Genomic DNA, 20253 nt, shown 5'->3' with positions numbered 1-20253 from the left:
TCGCCGCCCGCCGCGCGCGCACTTCCGCCGCCGCGCCGCCCCCTGGGATTTGTAGTCGCCGGCGCCGCGCTGCCTCTTGGGAGTTGTAGTCGCGGCCGGCGCGCCGCCATGTCGGAGGAGGACGAGCGGAGGGCCGCGCTGGAGGTGGTGGGTAGCGGCGCGGCCTGCGCGGGGCCGGCCTCGTCGTTCGGCTCCTGGCCTCGTCGTTCGGCTCCTGGCTGGGCGGGGGGCGCGGGTCTGGGCCGAGCTGAGGCGGCTGGAGCTGGAGGGCGGGCGGGGAGCGCAGGGGCCCTTCCCTTGGTGCCCCCTGAGGCTCTGCGTGGCCAGGCGGTCGCCCCCGGTGTGTGRGGGACGGCAGGCTGTGGTAACCTGGGGACTTTCCTTCTCTGCAGTCCCTGAAATGTGGGAATGGGGTCAGATCCACGTTTCAGACTGCCCTGACTCTCAGCTCTTCCTTCTTCCCGTGGCTCAACGGAACCACCTGTTAGTAATGCTGGCAAATGAGCACGTAACCATGGACAGAACGTGCCAGAGGAGTGGAATTCCCCATCCCGTGGGAACTGGGGCTTTTCCCCAGGTTGACTTCGATTGCGTTTTCATTCGATGGGTAGTTTGGTACCTCCTGGACGAGACTGGTAGGAGCTGCCTGAGAAATCCCAGCTCTGCCTGCCGCCGGGGCTTGATCAACGCCAGGAGCGGAAAGGGCTCCCTCCTCAGGAGCTGTTGCTGTTTCCTCCTGGAGAAGGTGGCGCTTTCCCCATGGAGCATCAGAGAGCATCTGTGCCAGAGGCGAGACAGCCTGGCTGCTGGGCCAGCGCCTTGGTAAAGGAATCTGGGCACGGAATTCCTTCCTGATAAAGGAATCCCCCAGGTTCCCCGCTTCAGGATGGAGTTAGTGTGCCTTTGGTGCCCTGGCTGCAGCGGGCAGGTAGAAGTGTTGTGTGGATCTCCTGCTCCACGGGTCTCTTTTTTACCCCGAAGGCAGGATAATAGAAATACAGCTGGCTGGGTCCATCCACAGCACAGCTGTGTTTGTATAGTGCAGGATTCATCACTGCAGGTCTTGCATGTTGCTGCTGGACAGTGGAGACTCTGGAGCAGTCCTGGCCAGTGCCGAAGTTGTCTCTGAGCTACAGAGTATGTGACAACTCCGTGCTTGGGCTTCTCGCTCGTCCTGTGACCGAATTACAGGTGTGTCACAGCCCCAGCGAACACAAATGCATCTGCCTTGTAGGGGTGCTTGAGGTTTTGGCATGTGCTTGGGCGCACTCCTGACCCCGTGATGGGGTGCGGGGAGCAAGCTATGGACTGGGTGACCAGTCTATCTGTTCTTGTCTGAGACTGGAGGAAGAAAACAAGTCTCGAGTGCTAGTGGGGATATTCATCTTAATAAATACTTTCTTGGGGGGCTCATGGTAGGGCAGAGAAGGTTCTGGGAGAAAGAGGAAGGAAGGATACTGTGTCTAGAGACTGGAGGAGCAGCGAGGTGTCTCATCCATGCCACTGACTACCCAGGTGACCTTCAGCAAGTCYCTTATGCCCTGTCTTTATGCTCCAGGGGAAAGTAGTTGGGCTCCTGCCTTATTCTCCCTGTCAATGAGACTTATTCGATCACGGGAGTGAATTGCAAGGTGCTATGGGATGGCAAAGGCTCTATCAGTCCAACGCCCCCGTTGTCACTATAATGTTTGTGCATCACCTCTACCCTTTTGGGATTCCCTTGGCTGGTGCTGTGGATCTGAATGTGATTGTACTGGCAGAAAGAGGCACAGGGCTGCTGCAGGGGGTYGCTGCGTGACAGGAAACGGGAGGGCTTATAAATCTCTTGGGGCAGTCGGGACTTTGGCTGCAGCAGGATGTGAAGAGTTCAGTGCCCGTCTGGGCCTGGCTCCACGCTTAACCTTGAAACCGCTCTCTGCTGCTGAGAGAGGAAGCGGTTGGGGGTTGCGGAGGCCCGACAGGCTCCACGGTGGCTGTGCGGAGCCTCGGGAAGGGTCAGGGCTCAGCAGCCCTCTGACAGCCGAGCGATTAATTAAGTGGCTTGTTGGCTTTGCAGAGGATCTGGAGCGAGCCGCGCAGGAAGCGCTCGCCGGCAGTGCTGCTTGCGGGTGCTTGAGAAGGCAGCTCAGTCRCGGGCTTGTTTTGCTCTCCCTCACATGAGCCGAGCCTGGCACCAGCCTCTGCCTCTCTGAACAACCTCCTAGACATGTTTCTAATGAAATGCTGCCGTAAGTAGCCTCTCCTTGAATGGACTCTGCCTCTTAGCACTCGTAGGCAGTTGTTCTTGTCTTGTGTGGTGGTGCTGGGGGAGCTTTTAGAGCACGTAGGCCACTATGTACAATTTCAGAGCATTCCTGGTTCTTTGCCRAGAGGACTTCCCTTCTGGGGGCATCTCCCAGCTGGCTCCTTGAGAGACTTCTATGGCTTCCTGATAATGAATATTTATCTTTCGTTAAATTATGTTTTTGAGACTCTTTGCATCAAAGACAGGTTACTTGTCTGCAGGTAGCTAGCTGTGTATGACCTGGGCTCACACACAGGGTGCCCCGACACCAGGCTCTGCACTGAGAACCCAGTTTGCTGAAACAGCATCAAATATCATTTTCTCAGCCTGTTTTTCGTTAGCCTGATGCAGCTCGTTTAGTTGGACACAGTAATTTATTCTTCACTCCAGGCTTGATCTTTATTACCTTACAGCATCTCTTCTTTCCCAATTTGTGGCAGGTCCAGGCAGATGGGACAGATGGAAACTGTGTCACGTTTGTGTTGCACGATGAGGATCACACGCTTGGCAACTCTCTGCGATACATGGTCATGAAAAAGTAAGTGGAGTGGGGCCTGTCATCATCGAGTGTCCCTGTCTTCTACCCTGGATTTTTCCATACTCACCTGAATCTTAATTTTTGCTAGAGCAAAACATTTGATCAGAAAATGCCTCTATTCCCATGTGTTAGGTTCTTTATCAGGCATGCAGTGTCAAAGGCCCTCACAGAGCCTGAACCCATTCTTGGACCAAACCCATGTAAGAGTGTATGGTTAGAGAGTATCTCTATCTCCTCCTGGGATGTGGCGCCTCAGAAGCAAGGGCAGGACTAACTAGTATTAAGCAAATTGATAATCTTTCTTACACACTTGGAGACCCAAAATTGATGTTGGGAATTAAATACTTGTCTGCCTTCAATAAAATATACAAATAAGGTCACACCCATCATGTAAATTTATTAAACTGGGCAGCACTGATGGATTCTGAAAAGTTCCTTGTAAGCCTCAGAAGAATTAGTGCAGAGAGTTGAAAACATCATCTCAAATGACAGCTACATTGCAAATGTCATGTTCATTCTTCTGATAAATCGTCATGATGGGAAAGGCAGCAAAGTCTTTGCGAGAGGCTGGTCTCTGCTAAGCACATAGTCGTTCTCCCAGGTGGAACCACCTCTGGGTACAAAGGCACGTGCCATGCAGTCTGCAAACCTACTGAATAAAACCTGGTGGTGCTGTGGTGGTGCCACAGCTGGAGATGAGAAATGTGAATGAGGATGCACAGGTAGTTTCCCTTCGTGTACCCTTCTCATAAGACCCAGTCACTTCAGAAACATCTTGAGACCCAGCAGCTTTACTAGTTGTTGGGATTGCCTGAGCCTCAGATTCCTGAGATTTGCTTTGAACTTGCCTGGGTTTCACTATTCTCTTTCTCTCCTGCAGCCCAGATGTGGAATTCTGTGGCTACTGCATCACTCACCCCTCTGAAAGCAAGATTAACTTCCGGATCCAAACCAGGGGTATGTGCACGTGTTGCCTTTGTGATAGGGTTCTTCTGGGGGATTCACCCTGCTCATGTCAGACCTCAACCGTGGGTTGTAAAAAAGAAAGCAAAACATTATTTTCCGCTTCTACTGAGCCTTTTTGTTGCAGTTTTTCTGTTAGCTGGCTGTAAAAGTGAGCAGTGTCATATGGCTGAGGACGTGGGGGTGCATGGCTTTCCTTGGTGCCAAATTGACTGGCAGCAGTCACTGAGCTATAGTGCAGGGGGGGAATAGGTTTGCCAGTTACAGTCAGAAGTGATGGGTGCTGCATTTCTCCCTAAATAAGTTTGATGTGTGGAAAGCAAAACCTAGGTGTGCTGACTTATGCAGCTGCTGTCCTGCAGCTAGCAAATGCACAGCTCATGAGAAAGACTTTTCTGCTATTGCTTGGCCAGAGATTGGACAATGACATTGTGCTCAGTTCTCCAGCTGTTGCTGATTGTCTGGGAGGGGAGAAGTGTGTGGTCACGTACCTGGATGCTGGTATGAGAGCCTCTCTCTGTTGGGGGGCCAACTCCTTTGTAGTGCCACTATGTGTCAGGGAAGAAGGTTGCCAAACTCCTCTGCAACCACCTCCCATTTCACCAATGTGTCTTCTTTCCCAAAGGGTCCCTTCCAGCTGTYGAGCCATTCCGAAAAGGCCTGAACGATCTGATGGGTGTTTGCCAGCACGTCCTTAACACCTTTGAGGTGAGCCTGTTACCTCAAGAGCTTAGAGACCTTTTCTACCTCACAGTCCAAGAGAGGAGAGGGATGGGCTGAGATGTGTTCTAGGCACTTTAGACATGAAAACATGACAGTGTTTTCAGGGGTTCTCTACCTGACCCTGACCTGATTCTGGTTTTCCAGGTCTCAAATCTCCATTTCATCCCTGATGTTGAGGGTGAGGATAAATGAGTATCTGCAAAGCCCCGTGGCTCCTCTAATGATATATTTTTGTCTGAAATTCAGCAGGGGTTGTAATTTGTCCGTGACTGTTTCTGGCAGTTTTCCTTGTTAATAGAGCACTAAGGAACAGAAACTTATGCAGGTAATTGAGGAAATTCTCCTGAGACTTCATGTCTCTTCCCTGAAATGAGAACATTTCTGAGCTTTTCCCATCTTGTTGAGAAGCAACACCAGTGCCAAAGCGTCCCCAAGGGGCTTGGTTTGAGCCAGGAGAAAATTTGAGCTTCCGGCCCCTGTCACATCCCATGGCTGGTTGAGGGTCTACATGTCTCTAAGTGATGCCCCTGGAGGTGCGTTTTAGCAGGACACTGAGAGGTCGAATCAGTAAAGAAGATCCTGGGAGCTGGAACTGGAGCTGCTGCATATGTTCTTGCACCAAGTGCTTGTTTGCTCTGAGGCTGGTCTAGTCCTGCCTACCKCAGAATCTCCTAGCAGGATGAGACCAATATCCGCAGGGATTCTCTCTAGGAAACCTCGCTGTGTTTAGGTTTGAGTAGCCCATCCTGGCTTCCTTTTATCTTGCAGTGGTTATAAAGCTCAGTCATTTCTGAAAGTACCTGGAGCTCTGTCAAAACGTCCTCACTCCTTCTGCTTTTCCAGGCCTTGGACTGAGAAGCTGCAACATGGACCGAGATGGTGGTGTTGTATTTGAAGTCCTCCACATACACTGTTAACATTTGTCCTTTGCTCTTGTTTGCAGCGGAGCATGAGGGAATACAGGGCCCAAAAGGAGGAAGAGATGCAGTAGCGTCTGGAGAAGACAGTCCCCTGTGGATAATGTCTGTAGCCCATGTGCGTGAGTGAGTGTTGAATTCCCCATGTCAAGAGTTTGTTATTATTTTCTATTACCACTTTGAAGCAAATTTGTATTTTTTTTAATAATAAAGTGTGAAGTGTGATCCTGCAGAGGTGTTGCTGTGTTCAGCTCAACACAGGTACAGAAGGAGATGGCCAAATGGCAGTTCCTCATCTGTCACTGTTCTGTCTTATGTCTAGCCCTCCTCAAAAGCTGTTGCCATTTGCTGTCCAGTGTTTTCAGACCTGGGCTTACTGGTGCAGTCTGGTGCACAGAATTCACTTCARTACCGTCAGACTTTTAGAGGAGCAGCACTGTCTTCTCATTTGAATCATTTTCCTTTCCATGGCTCCCATGCAATTGACTTGAACAGATACGACCAGTGTTCATATAGGTCCCTATAAAATGATGCTTTCTTCTCTTTGGGGTAAGCTGAGTAAAAAACCTGCTGCCGTTTGTTACCTCCAAATAATACTGGTCCAGACTGCCCTTGATGAATAAGAAACCCTGGTCTTATTTGGATTTACTGGCAATTCACTGAGTGGAAGCTGTTTATTAAGTGTAATATGTCTTGAAATTGCAGGAGTTCCATCTGCTCTGTGCCAGGTGTGGGAGTGTGAACCTTTCCAGTTTGTTCTACTCCAGGAGACACCTCTCTGTCTTCTCAGTGGAGGTCTGCAGTTACCAGAGGAACCCGCTGACACTCAATTAAGTATTTAGCAGACTTTGCAGACCCCCTGCTGCTTGGTAGGAAACACCCAGAGATTTTTCTTTCAAATACCAACATGTTTTATTAACATACAGAGGAATAAGAGAGAACATAAAATATCGGGATTTCTCTATAAAATCATTCTTTCAAATACAAATTGACACAGTTGGTCTCTCTGAAAGTGGGTTTGTGTTATTAGACAGGGTTGAGAAACCAGCTGGAGGCAGCATTTCTTAATATGACTCTCTGRCATCCCTGCTGCAGTAGATTCAGCTTTCCCGTGTCTATAGTTGTGTGCTGCCTTGCATGGCTGCAGTGACTTTCCTTTTAGCTAATCCTGTCTGGCCTGCTTTTTGAGGCAGAAGTTTCTGCGTGGGATAAATAGGCTTTTGCATAGGGCTTGGGACCAAGCTGGAGCACATGGAGGAAGGGGGAGAGGGGCTTTCCTGGCAGTAGTTACACCCTGTGGCATGGCAGGCATGCCAACAGCTCCCTCTTCTACATGTGGGATCAGATATGATCATGCAGGAAAGCAATTTCCCTGGTGTGGGGGAAGAGATAGAAGGGAATAAATTAGAACTTGACTCTTGCACCAAGACTCAATCCCATGACTGCTCAGCAGACGCATGATGGAGATTAACACTTTTTTTCTAAAGGTTTCAAAACCCAGCTGGTGACTGACGCAATGGTCACTTCCTGCAGCACCCAGGGGTGGCTGTGTGCCGCGTGCCAATGACATGTTCCCTGAGCTGGGCTGCAAGGCTTGCTCCCTTCTGGACTTCTGTGTTGGAGGAGCAAGTGAAGATTGAATAARCTCATAACTGTGCAACCCCTCGTCTCTGGAGGGCAGATGGAGCTGGCTGCAAGGAGCTCTGTTTGCCTTTGCACTTCCATGAGCAGCTAAAATCAGACTGCAAATGCATTGCTCCCAATGTTCATTACTTTCTCTTTGGGCTGCGACTTTTTTGTCTTGGTCTTGTTTGACTAAGGGAGAACTTATCACAGAGATGCTCATCTGGAGCAAATCACACCAGAGCAGCTGCTTGCGCCCAAGCTTGGCTGGTCCTGGCTAGGAGAAGACCTGCCATGTYCCACCAGGAGGCTCCTATGGAGTTAGGTCGTCTGGAGCTGAATTTGCCACAGATTGGGATCGACTGGCTCAGCCACTGCTGTGCCCCGGAAGTGACTGATTTCAAGTCACAGGCTCCATTTGCATGTGAATGTGGACAAATGTGGAAACATGTAGAATTCACTTWAAAAAAAAAGTACAATAATTTAAAAATTCCCTCTGGTAAGAAAACATCTCTGATGGATTTTCATGATTTGTCATTTTTCTGCGTTGATTTCCTGTGTGAAATGCAGCCAGTTAGGCACTGTTAATTTCATATGTACAAATCTATTCTGGTAGGTATGTAAGACTGTAGGAAACAAGCTGTCTTATTTCTTTAATAGGTGTTTGCTAAGCAAAAAAAAAAAAAAAAAAACGCTTGAAATTTTTTTGGTTTATTTTCAGGTCTTTTCTCATCTCTGTTTTTCCTTTTTCACTTTTTTTTTTTCAGTGACAAGAGGAAAAATAGAGAAAGGAGAAAAGAGGTAAAATAAAAAAAAAATCAGAAAAAAAGCATCAAAATCCTAGTTACTAAAACTTTCTCATGCAGGCTTTCCTGACCTGTCAGCAAGAGATGCAAGATCTATGATTCTTAGAAAATCACACTGGGAAAAGCACTTGGGGATTAATTGTTTTAAGGAGTAAATTTGTGAAAGCTCTTTGCTGTATTTTATTAACGCCAGCAGCAAATTGGGCTGGGACCTTCACCATCACCTTTTCCAACCTCATTTGACGTGGAGAACAAGCATCTCTGTGCTTTTTACAAATGCCCTGAAGTTTCAGAAGCTTTTGGCCATGGGCAGAACATACTGAGGTTCATCCTCACTGCCACCCTGCCTTGCTAGCGGGGGGAAGACCAAAAACTGGCACCAAAACCCAGGTCACTTGTCTTTTTTTCCTTTCAGAGCTGTGGCCTTGCAGGCAGTCCCCTTGGGAGGCAATGACTGAAGAAGGCTGTGGGACTTCCAGCTGTTCAAGGCTGCAGAGCAAGGCTGGAAAGGACTCAACTCCTTGATCCTCTCGCTTGCATCCCGTGTCAGGCAAAGAATTAGCTRCTTCTGGTTACAAAGGGGGCTTGAAAGGTAAGAGCTGGTGGTTTGGTACCAGCCTTATCTAGATTCAGATGAACTCACCTTCCCTTTACTAGACTTACAAACTCTTCCATGGAAGGGCAACACTTTGGGCCCGCTACAGTACCTGGCTAGAGGGGAGCTAACCTGTTTCGTTGGAAGCTGCCATTAGCTTTACCAAGGATCTCTGATCCCCCAGGACTTGCTCCCAGGACACACGTGCAATCGTTTTTGGTGCCATACACAGGTCGGGTGAACTTCATTCTCAGGAAGAGAGCCTAGGTTAGATTTCCCAGGATCAGGTAGAGATTGATCATGCAATGAGGTTGAGTTGCTGCCTATCCCTCCAAATCATGACTGGAAAATTCAGGCTACTGGTTTCAGTAAGACTATGTGTTGCCTAGGTCTTATGCTGGCTTTCTGACCAGGGAATATTTGTCCCAGAWGCAAAGAGAGAGAGGATAAGAGATATGATCTAGCTTTGATTTTGCTTTCTCAGCTAGAAATTGCCATTCAGGTTCCTCGCCATCTCCTTCCCATCCCACATCTATTTCAAAGTGATCATGTCTCAACCTTTCTTCCCTTTTCACACATGTTATCTTCCCATCCAATGTTTCCACCTAAGACAAATGGCTGTTAAGTCGTTTGGTTTTCCTACAGGGAAATGAAAAACCCCACACAGATTTGAATCCCCTTCTTCCCCCTCCCTCAGAGGCAACTTGAACCAGATGATGGACAAGTGGGGCTCGAAGGCTGAATTGAGAGCTAGTCCTGGGATCAGTGTATTGTTGTAGCTCCTTCCAGGTGGGTTATAACAGGAAGGCAAAAACGATTCAGGCCCAGCTGGGAAGTGGCTGGGCAAAAGAAATRGAAGTGTCCTGCCGTGTTGTCACAGTCCCTTCTCCTCTCTGCCCTGTGGGTGGCTCATCTTTAGGAAGAGCTGTACTTGTTACTCAAGCGGGAGCTGCTGCGGTCCAGACCAAGCTCCTGCCCATTGGTTTTCCATTTCCCAACAGAGCCCTTCTCATCCGTTGGCGTAATGCTCAGAGCTGGTCTCTGGCACCAGCAGCACAGACAAGACTGTGAAGAGACAAGAGGGTAGAGACAGAAGTTACAAAGGTGGGTTACAAAGACCCACTGGTGAGCAAGTCCTCTGGCTTTTGCCAGCCAAAGTGTGTAGCTGCCAGAGCCAGGAATTTTGGGGAGTTTGCTCCTACCTGGAAGCAGTTCTTGAATTTCCGGCTGACAAAGTAGAGAGCCACAGGATTGATACAGGAATTGAGGGAGGCCATGTTGATCCCAAAGTAGTCCATCACAAGGAGGAAACTGAGGCAGGAGGGAAGAGAAAGGGATTAACGTGTTGGAATCTCACCAAGCTGAGAACAGAGAGGGTTTCCAAAATGCCTGGCCCAGGAACTTGCTTGCACAAAGAGCCAGTAATTAATACCATAGAGGAAAGCACAGAGCAGCCCTCCTGCACTTAAGCAATTGCATAGTGCTTTTTCTTGCACGGGTCATTTATTGAGTAACCCAAGATCACAGGATCTGCATTTCCATGGGGTAACCTTGTTGTTGTCAAACTCGCACACAGCAATCCTGTCTAGCCAGAACTGGATTCAGGTGTGAGGAATAGGAAGGAGAGGGGAAGATAGGCATATACCATGTGGCAGGATTGCCTCACTACAGAGACCTCAAGAAACAGAAATTTCCTTCCTCTTGGAGTCTCCCTCACCTTCTTTCTGTGCCCATTAGAAGGGCAATGACATTTAGAAAAGGAACCAGTGAAACAGGTGGGATTTTGGAAGGCAACTCCCTGAGTCTGATGTGAACCCAACMATGTCTATGTCGGTACCTACAGTTGCACTCATGAAGGTGCCCCTACCTGAGCAGTTCACATCTGTTGGGGTCCATCTGGTCATAGATGGTCTTTTTCAGGATGCGGCTGAGGTGGAGCGGCAGCCAGCAGAGTGCGAAGATCACCACTAGGCAGAACACTGTCTTGGCCACCTCCCGGCGCTGCATGGAGAAGGTGGACAGAGGAGAAAGGATAATCTCACCGAGCACAGGAAAGCAGGTGGAGCAAAGCATCACCTTCCCCCTCTGAGCAGGAGCCCTTCAAGTTATTTGAGGGCTTAGGAGGGSTCAGTACCTCTTCCAAGTCAAGGCACTGCCTGTAGGTCTCTATCCTTAGTCTCTATGTCCTCACGATATCTGGGCTGCAGGAAGGGCTCCTTCACATACATAAACAGTGTTGGTGTTTGACTTTGGTAGGATTATGTTCCCTAGGACACAGGTTCCTCACCCATCCACCCTTCACCCTGCATTAACACGATCACTGTTAACATGATGTCACCCTCAAAGGATTGTTCTGGAAAGGGCAAGAAGGGAACAATAAACTATTCCTCTTCCCGTATCCTTTGTTATAAGACACATACCTAACTTGGTGCACTTTGGCGGTGTGAGAACAAAGCTACAGATAACAACCATTAAGAAACTTAAAATTAAGCTGATTTGTGGTGATAAAGTTAGTTGTTTTGGTTATCTCTGAGTTGGGAGATTGTAGAACAGAAGGCCCCTATACCTCATTTAATCTATGTACCTTCACTGATATGCCAATAGCTACTGATCTCTGTGGAGCTCGTGTGTGTCCTTTACAGGAACTAGCATATGTTCTCCCCTTCAACAGCACTCTCCTGTTTGAGGAAATATCTGGTTTCTGCCTTTCTCTTGCTTACCCGTTTCATGTGGTCATTCAGAGCAATTCTCATTCCGTTTCTCTTGCTCAACATCTCACAAGACATGAGAGTGTAGAAGATGCCAGTGCATACCAAGGGGAGGCAGAAGTAGAAGCCAAAAAGCCACCAGTCCTTCACATCACGATAGAACTGCATGCAGAACAGAGAGGGATATCAGTTAGAAAGCTAGGAGGAAAGTGCATGTGCATGGGGAGAGGGTAGCTGGAGCATGAGCTGACCTGGCAGTGAGCCTGATGCTGACCAACATCGGACCATTCTGACATTCCTGATGTGAGAAAGTGTTAACAACCCCTGTTTTGAATGTACATTGGATTCTCTTTCCCAAAACTAGTGCACMTACTTGTCTCAGAGAATTTCAGGTCACACGCTCCAGCACATCTCACTCCCACAACTGCCAGTCCACTCCAGCACTCTTGTGTAAAAGGCAATTGAAAGGAGCTTATTTTGGCAGACAGAGGCAGTAATTTTGTGCATCTTTTTAATTCCCATTTTGTCCCTTAGTTGGTCTTGTGCTAACTATTACTTAAGCAGACAGTTGTGAAGCTGTTCCTTGGCCTGTCATGGCAGTGAGGTGACTTTGAAGCCTACTGAGATGGGGCACAGCCTTCTGAGGTGGACAGTAAACACAAGCCAACTTAAGGTTCAGCTCCTCATTTTCTGATCCCATGTTCTCAGCAAGACCACCCCATGTCAGTACAATTCCAGGCCTCCTGTGTTTTGTCTGATACTGCTTTCCCATGTTCACCCTAATGGCTAGGAGAAGCCATCTGCAGAAGCACTGAATTCTATAAACCATGAGGGAGGATGCCTCATCTGCCTGTCTCCCTTTCTCATGCTGCAGCTGTATTTGAGCAGAGTACACACCATCATGAAGCTGGATTTCTGCTCGGAGGAGAGCATGCACACCCACAGGTCTCGATCCCAGTAGTTGAGCTCCACCATGTCAAAGGCTATAGCTTCAGGGACTGCAAGCACGATGGCCACTACCCAGATGAGCGTCACCTCGACTGCCTTCCACATGGGAATTCCAATCCCCTGGATCCGACTCCAGGAAGCCACTGCTCTGTACCTACCAAATACATGGAAGCACAACAGAGAGAGATCAGGGAGAGTGAGAAAAGCAACAGGAAGAGGATGATAAGATGGAAATTAGAGTTGTTCCCAAAGACACTTTCTCGTACTTAATTTCTGAACAGAAACAGACCCAGGAGCATCCCTCAGTGGAATGGGAAGGATCAGAAATGGGCTTGTAAGAGACCACAAAAAGGATGAGTGTGATAGTAGGCATCCTTGCCTTGTGTGTATCTGCCCTACTCCACTGGGAGAGGTGCCACCCATCCCATCCATATAGCATATTCCAACATGTCATGCTCTTCCCCTCAACTTTTTCTGGCAGTATTAGAACACTCTCGCCACAAAGAAGAGTCAGTTCCTGGTGGATATCTCCTCTGTGTGACAACATTTGGTCCCCTTTCTGAATTTTGGCCTGGAGTGGAACCAGGCCACCCTGCACTCCGTCCCTTGGTGACAGGGAAGGGACATGCCATGGTTAAATATAGAGCAGGCAGGCAATGCAGCAATATAAGTTTTCTTATTACCTGTCGATGCTGAGAGCACAAAGACTGAGAACTGTGATGCCCACTGAGGCCTTCTGGATGAACGGGACCAGCTTGCAGACCTGCACGCCAAAGGGCCAGTCTTTTGCCAAGAGCTGGGGARGAACCACAGGGTTAACAGACTGCTTTGGGAAACCGTGTCCAGCTTCCTGTAATAGTAGGTGGTTATCCGCAGGGTGAGAGAAGCCCACAAAGAGCAACTGAAAGCTTTGAGGTTACCTCCCATGGGATTATGTGCTGCGTGCTCTCTGGTGCTTTATGTAGTACTGGGAACCATTAACTTTCCCAAAGACTTGTGAAATAAATTGGTCTATGGAAGGAGCAAATTGCACCCAATCTTCCCAGGTGCTTGCTAGACAAAGAAACAAGTTCAGACCCCAAAGGTCAGTAAACAGAGACTCCACCAGTTGAAAAGAATCAAGGTGGTCTCATCTGCTCCTGCCTTATAAGAGGACACAGCACAAACAAGGCAACTGGACTACTCTTAGAACCACATTGCTTATAGTTGGGGCTTCTCAAGGAAGCATCAGCTTTCCCAATAGATGGCTGGAAGGTGAGATGCAGAATGCAGAGGGAAATGCTCCAGTGGACTAGGAAAATCAGAAACATCAGTTGGGAAATACCAATGTATGGCTGGAACAGGGAGTCCTGTCTCTGAAATTTTGGTCCAGATTTCCCACCAAAATGCAGGAAACATTAATTCACGGTCTCGGCATGGGCAAAATATCTTGGCCTTTTCTTGTGCCAGCTGCAAGTTGTGCTAGTTGCAGCTCTGAAATGGCCAAATGTTTCCAGGCCAATAGCTTGTGTTAAGAATGAGCTGCCTTGTATACAAAACCTTTGCTCTAATCCATGAAGGAGGAGGAAGAGTCTTGGATCAGTGTTGCTGGCCACAAGCTAATCTGTTTTCTCAGCTGATGACAGGAGAAGACTCACACATGATTGAAATCCTGTGTGTGGATCCATGGACTGGTGTCAGAGAGGATTGTCTGACCTGGCCACCTGGATAACCTGGCAGAATGACTTCCCTCACAAGATTTTTTCTCTCTATAGTTTTTGATGCAATTTTGTTAAATTTGGAGTGATCAGAGTCTTTGACAATCACAGTGGTTGTTCTCACAGTCAGCATATGCACATCTTCCTCCTGCTCTGAGYCTCTCCCTGTTACCTGACCTGTTTGCTTCAGGAATACTCTAGGATTCAATTTTTGCTTTCCAGGCTGAAGATTAAAGACTTCCCCACAAGCAAGGTCGACTGAGCTCTAGGGCATCCTTCCAGCCATTCCTATAATCCCGACTCCCTGATGACTCCAGTCCACCCAAACCTTGCCCAATTGGCAGGCACGAAGTAGCTGCAGTGGTCCAGGTACATCAGACAGCTGTTGTAACCTAACTTCTGCTCTTAACTGGCACCTCAGGTCTCATGCTCACATTGCCCAGCCCTCTCTGCCTTGGTGTGGCATGCAGAGCTCAGGTCGACCTGCTTATTTGTCATGCACCTTTTCTCTAGCTTGGGGAGCAGTGTCTCTAAAAGAAGCCCATACTTTATGATTGCAGACCTTTATTCCTGAACGAGTCCCCAATTTTAGCTAGCATAAGATATATACTTACTTGAGGCCAGTTTACTGAGCAGTGCTGGGAGAGGTATCTCCAGTGCACAGGAAAAACCGTATTTGCTCAGCTGACATACACTTTGGGTTTTAATGTCATGGCACTACAAGTGATTCTCTTCCTGGGGTTTTAAATTATTAAATTATGAGCCTCCCCCTCTCCTTTGCCAAAATGGAGCCTGCAGTGAGAAGCAGAGGATGGATTTGGCCCAAGGTCTGGGCATGCGGGAGCCAATCCTACAATTGCAAGGCTGATTCACGTTACATGGAACCTACCTTATACACATTGATGGGCAGAGCAATGAGGATGTAGAGAAGGTCCCCAAGGGCTAAGCTAGCAATGAGAACATTTGGTCCATTCCTCATGCACTTGTTCTTGTAAATGATCCTCAGGAGCGTGGAATTCCCAATGATTCCCACTATGAAGATGGTGCAGGACACAATAGTGTTGATGTACTTGAAGATGTGTCTGATATCTGCAGGCTTCACGCACACGGGCAGCAGGGGTGCCTCAGTCTCGGTGCTCCTGGGGAGACTCTCCGAGTGGTTTGAAAATTTGGCCTGGAAAAGGCTTGGCTGGACAAGACCATAAGCTTGTCCTTGGCTAAGCACCTCAAAGGGAATGGTGCTTTCCTGGAAAGCCCTTGGAGTCTGGCCGCATGCCCCTGTGAAGAGCAAAGTCAGAGAAATGGCTAGAGCTGCAGGAGCCGGGCTTCTCACCGTTGAAGACTGAAATGGCAAAGCCCAGCTGAGTCCTGATGCAGAATTCCTTGCAAGGCTCATGGTACGTCTTTGCTTGGGTCTTGATTTAATCTRTAGATGAAGAAATGGATAAGGGGTGGAAACTGGTTAGATCAGCAGATCAATGTGCCATCTTTTAGTGCAAAGAGTAAAGATTTAACATATTCTTGCTGGGAACCATGCTGGTAAAATACCACAAGGGCTTTTCCAGAAATGCTATATCAATACCTGACATCTTATTCCAATTTATGTGCAAAGAGAATCCCCCCTCCCCGTCTTTATAGTTGTTAATTGAACCACTTCCTTCCCAAAACCACTGTGCCATTCAACTCAATTCCTAGGGATATAAATCTCCCTTTTGTTTGCAATTTTGACTGCTGAGCACAGTGAAAGGTCTCTCAAGCTGACCAATGCTGGAGTAATAAATATAATAAATATCCCCCGAGCAGATTCTGCTTTGCAAGTCTCAGACAGGGCTTCCAAACAGAACTGGACACGTTGCTGCTCCACAGATACCTGTGGCTTTTGAGAGACTTTAGGATGTCTGTAGCGTGGTTCTGGCATGATTCAAATTTATGGAAGTGGCTTTTGGATGATCCACGTCCGGCCACTGGTTGCATATGAGACCAGAAGCTGTCAGCATCCGGCCAGTCTGTGCCTGGGATGACTTTGCTAYGTAGGATCTTTAAAATAGCACTTAGCCTGCTCATAGACTACAGATCTCAAAGCATATCCCAGGTCTTAATCTCTTAATGACATTGCATGTTGGCAGTGGCATAGCGCCATGCACAAATGCAGCTCCTCTAGATACAGCTGTRTCTGTATCCTCACATGCATGAGACACACAAATCAGGCTCTGTAGAAGTGCCTCTGCATTTCTGTTGTTCAGAAGTCTCCGGCACAACCCACATGAAGCTGGGCTGCTTCCCAATGAACCAGTCTAACCAGGCTTATCTTTTTTTCTGTTTCACCCTATTAGTCGTGCTGAGAAATCTTACATCTGGCTTAGTTTTCTCACCCTTTTACATCCTTCAGTCAGTTCCTTAGTGCTTTAAGCTGTAAACAAGCTTTTAGGAAAAAGTTTTAACACTTATTCCCACTTGCATGTCAAAGAGACAAGAAAATAATCAAGTTCCTTCAATCACAGTTCAAATAGATCTCATGAAATGGATAATTAAGTTTTAGCTCCATTATAGCAAGGCATCTTAAAAGTGTTTCTATTTGAAATCCTCAAGTTAGAATGACACATTAGCTGTGGTTTCACAGAGGAAAGTAAAAGATCCCATCACTTTTCAGCTTAGAACCAACTTTTATCTGCTGAAATAGTCATCCTGTGTGTTCACGGTGCCTTTCATCTGTGCAGACTCAAATTGCTTTGCAAACCTAACCAGCAGATAGTCCACACTGGTGTGAGCCAGAACAGCCGCTACAAAGCTACCTGTTGCCCTGTGGTGGAAAGCTGTTTTCAATGACTTGGAGAGCATTTAGAGAGAAGTCTTGGTATGAGAGCTGGGAAAAACACTCATGCCTCACTCAGCTCTCAAAAATGTATAGGCATCTCAACACCCAAGTCTATAAATCCTAAGCAAGAAGTTATCTTAAGTCTGGGGAAACCCTCAGCCCTTACTGTCCATTTTACATAGGGAAAGTGCCTGAAGAAGGGATGGATGGTGGGGTACCAGCTTATCACCTAGATTAGCCTATATGAAATGCTGTGGGGAGGGACTAAGAGAGGCTGCAGAAAACTGACTACTAGCTGACTACAAAAATGGTGGTCAGCAGGCAGTGTCTGGACAGAGAAGTTCCACCTGCTTCCACCATGAAGAATGAAGGTCCTGGAACCTCCCCTGGGCTCAGCATGTCCCCCTGAGTTAGGTGCAGATCTAACTTTGAAATCAGCCACTGTTTGTGGTTCTCTAGGGTCAATGAGCAGCAGTGGAGATCAGAAGCAAGCACCTATCATTTGGACACCCATTCAGTCACCAGGCTGGGCTGGGGTCTTTAAGAAAGATGCTGGTTSCTAAGGTCAGGAGCTGACAGAATGGTTACAGAGCCTCTCCAGAAGGCTATGTCCTCTGCATTTTGCTGGCTCGGGCTGCTTCTGTCTGCTCTCACAGATGCAGAACTACCAAGCTCGAGGAGGCTGTTCAGCCCCTGGGTATTTGGCAGAACAGCTCATGTGAGTAAGGATCACAGGACACTGCTTGCTATATCCGGCCTGCCCTCTCGACAATGCAGTTGCAGAGCCATTTCTGAAAAAAAATCCTCTTCTCCTCCCTCTTGCATTACAACTCAAGGATTTAGTTAAAAAAGGAGCATTGTCTTCTCCTGTTCGACAGCCCTTTGTCTCATTTACTTCTTCCTTTCCATATTGCCTCTCCTCTTACATAACTTAGAGTGCTCAGACAAAAAGGAGAGCATCACCCTTAGTCACTGATAGGATGCTTGTTCACTTCCCAGCATATATAAAGCCAAAGACAGCATTGCTTGACCTAAAATCCACTCAGCTTTGTTCCTGTTGCTGATCATTTGAGGAAGTGACTGTGCACCTGAAGTGACACCTGCACTGGCTTGGGCTTTTATGCCAGCAGCTAGCTTGAACACGTGAAAATGAAGACCATCCTTTCGCTGTGCTGGGTCCAAAATGCAGCTGAATCCTCTGGAGTTATGACAGGGACATCAGGAGAATAATCCCAAGGCAGGAGGTTAGACTGAGAAGCCCTGTTAACCTGCCCTACACCCTGCTTTCACCTCAAGGCTGGTGTGCACGGSTTGAGGAGAACCCAACTCATCCCCATGAGGTTACTTCTCTTAACCCCTCTGCTCCTCGATAGGTGTTGCCTGCCCATAGCAGGGCACCTGCTGCGTTCAGGAGCACTTGGAGCACAAGAGCATGTGTTCTTCTGCCAGACTAACCTCACCAAGCACCAAAGGGACCTTTCCTGAAGTTCAGCATTTCTTGCAGGGAAAATGCCGTGAGTGGGGAGAAAAGAAAGCCCGTATTAATATCACTTCCCCACTTCTCTCTTGACCTGAACACAACCTCTTTTCAGAGCAGAGGCAGGATTAAAGCTCTCACCTAGAAATATYCGGGATCCCTTTTCCAGCTCATGCACCCTCTCCCTACCCACCTGTTAGACCTTGCTCAGGCACCACAATCCCTTTAACRTCTCACCCAGATTGGTAGTCCGGAAAGGATGGACAGACATGCAAAAATTCACATTGAAACACAAAATCATTTTGTTTGAAAATTAATGCATGGAAGAGCAAAGATTTTAAGCAGAACTAAGTTACCTTCCTTGTGGCTATGAACTTTTGATGCTCCTGGGGTCAGCTTCTTTCCCCCTTATGGCTCCTTCTGTCTGGGCAGGCAGCTGAGCATGTTCTGTGGGCCCTGGGAGAGCTCCAGCAGTTCAGACCCTGCGTTGGCTTCTGTGCGTGAGCTCATGTGAGGAGGATGTTTCTTCCTGCTCATTTGTCAAGGTTTCTCTGAATGGAGCCGTTGGTTTTATAGAAAATCACAGGGCTCTCCCCGCTGTGACCAATAGGCAGAGCGCAGGGCTGGGATGGAGGAGGAGGGTGAAGTGGGAAAAAATGCAAGGCGGCCCCGTGAAGGAGAGGAAAATAAAAAACAAATAAAACTTCAGGCAGAGGGAGGGAGGTGCGGGCGGCTGATGGCCACAGAGCACAGGCCTGCCCGGGCTCTGCCCTGCACAGTGTTCGACAGGCTCTGAAGGACACTGTGGCTGGGCCTTGGCAAAGGGAGTCCAGTGTTGACTGCTTGTAGGGAGAGGATTCTGAAGACATCAAAGTCTGTTTTGCCCAGGGTGTGTTCAGCCAGCTGCTCCACCTGGGGCTTTTGAAGATCAGACACTGAGGAACTAGAGCTGCATGGCTCCTGCTATCACATCACACTAGCTTGTGGATGTCAGACACACATCTGGTGCCCTCAGCCTTTCCAGGGGCCAGGTCCCTGMACATGGTCTGTGCATCTGACGTGTCTCACGCTGGGAAGATCTCCCCACCCCAGGGCTGTTGGTGCAGCAACACTACATGAAGTCAAARCATCTTAACTTTACTATAGGCCCGCGTTTCAGGGCCCTTTTATCCCCAAAGCAAGAACAGAAAGAATGGGTTCAGGCTATCTCCCAGCCATCCGATCTGTTTTGTGAATTGCTCTCGAGTTAACTAGAGCTTTTTTTCCTTTTTGTTATAGTGTTGTAGAGCAGAATGGAAAGTAAAGTTTTTAGCTTGCTACTAGGTTCAAAAAAAGGGGCAAGGGAGATCATGTGTGATGCTACCTTGAATTCTTATAGGACATTTAAGCTGCTCGTGGATACGCTGAGCTAGATGTGGTTTCTGTGTACCAGGTAGGCCTCAGTGGATTTGTCCTCCCTGAACTTCTCCAACTCTGGTGGGAATCCATGTACACTTTGACAGATCACAACATGCCGTAGCCAGGAGTCTGACAACTGACCCACATCAGGTACAAAGGACCATGTTCCTTGGTGTGTCTGGAAGCCCTGTTTGCTAGAGCTCACTCATATTTCAGTTCTCTTTTTCCAGAACAGAAGTCTAGCTCTCTTGTAGGAAGCCATCCCACTGCCTTGCTCATCATTTTTTTGCCCATCTTTGGACTTTTTTCCAGTTGTATCATGCTATTTGTATACTGTTTTATCTTCATGTTATGATTTCTTCTAATCTCTTCTTACTATGTCTTTCATTACCAGATTTTAAATTGTAATTGCCAATTAAGTATGTCTGGCTTTGGAAACATCACATAAAATGTTTTGTCTTTTCTTCTTTTCTGCTTTTTTTTTCCTTCCCTTTTCTTTCCCCTTAACTGAAACTGCTAAACATTGGAGCATTTTCAGATTTTTAAGTGTATTTTTAGATAAACTCTAAATAGATAAAACACCCCCAAACCATGCATCACTTCTGTAGCAGTTATTTATGTCTGCTGCAATCCTCTTTTGTAGGCAGACTCCTGTACTGCGTGTTCCTTTTGTCAGCCTGAATACAGACAGTTCAAGCTTGTGTAATAGGAAAACATCCAATACAAGATGCACAAATTATTTTGATTTACCAAAACTGAGA

General features: G+C 47.7%; 2 protein-coding genes and 1 long non-coding RNA gene across 4 annotated transcripts; 2 read left to right on the top strand and 1 right to left on the bottom strand.

The window, feature by feature from the left end:
• Positions 1-92: 92 nt before the first annotated feature.
• Positions 93-5584, top strand: LOC112947059 (DNA-directed RNA polymerases I and III subunit RPAC2-like). Its single transcript, XM_026039068.1, has 5 exons — positions 93-147; positions 2725-2822; positions 3703-3779; positions 4411-4493; positions 5452-5584. The coding sequence occupies exons 1-5, from the start codon at positions 109-111 to the stop codon at positions 5497-5499; spliced, it is 345 nt and encodes a 114-aa protein (XP_025894853.1). The 5' UTR covers positions 93-108; the 3' UTR covers positions 5500-5584.
• Positions 5585-7328: 1744 nt separating this feature from the next.
• LOC112946983 lies at positions 7329-8421 on the top strand. Its single transcript, XR_003249323.1, has 2 exons — positions 7329-7547; positions 8270-8421. It is a non-coding gene; the product is annotated as an uncharacterized LOC112946983 (long non-coding RNA).
• A 439-nt stretch (positions 8422-8860) lies between these two features.
• Positions 8861-18470, bottom strand: LOC112946982 (endothelin receptor type B-like). Of its 2 annotated transcripts, XM_026038985.1 has the most exons (9): positions 18451-18467; positions 18288-18317; positions 14692-15228; positions 12789-12901; positions 12055-12259; positions 11170-11319; positions 10317-10450; positions 9652-9760; positions 8861-9514 (listed from the first exon to the last, which is right to left on the bottom strand). In XM_026038985.1, the coding sequence occupies exons 3-9, from the start codon at positions 15196-15198 to the stop codon at positions 9365-9367; spliced, it is 1368 nt and encodes a 455-aa protein (XP_025894770.1). In that variant the 5' UTR covers positions 15199-15228; positions 18288-18317; positions 18451-18467; the 3' UTR covers positions 8861-9364. The 2 variants fall into 2 exon arrangements, with proteins under 2 accessions (XP_025894770.1, XP_025894771.1); XM_026038986.1 differs by lacking the exon at positions 18288-18317 and having other exon boundaries at positions 18451-18470.
• Between the last annotated feature and the right edge of the window lie 1783 nt (positions 18471-20253).

Source organism: Nothoprocta perdicaria, unplaced genomic scaffold (genome assembly GCF_003342845.1).
Source record: "Nothoprocta perdicaria isolate Ctin4 unplaced genomic scaffold, notPer1 scaffold_22, whole genome shotgun sequence".
Lineage (NCBI taxonomy): Eukaryota > Metazoa > Chordata > Aves > Tinamiformes > Tinamidae > Nothoprocta > Nothoprocta perdicaria.
The sequence above is the reverse complement of the archived record's forward strand: the minus strand, read 5'-3'. Positions and strand labels throughout refer to the sequence as shown.

Excerpts from the sequence above, each read along its gene's own strand:
- LOC112946982 (XM_026038986.1), bottom strand. The coding sequence starts at position 15,198 with ATGAGCCTTGCAAGGAATTCTGCATCAGGACTCAGCTGGGCTTTGCCA. Across the intron at positions 11,320-12,054 it reads AGAAATCCAGCTTCATGATG|TTCTATCGTGATGTGAAGGA; the intron begins GTGTGTACTCTG and ends TTCTGCATGCAG. Across the intron at positions 10,451-11,169 it reads TGAATGACCACATGAAACGG|CGCCGGGAGGTGGCCAAGAC; the intron begins GTAAGCAAGAGA and ends TTCTCCATGCAG.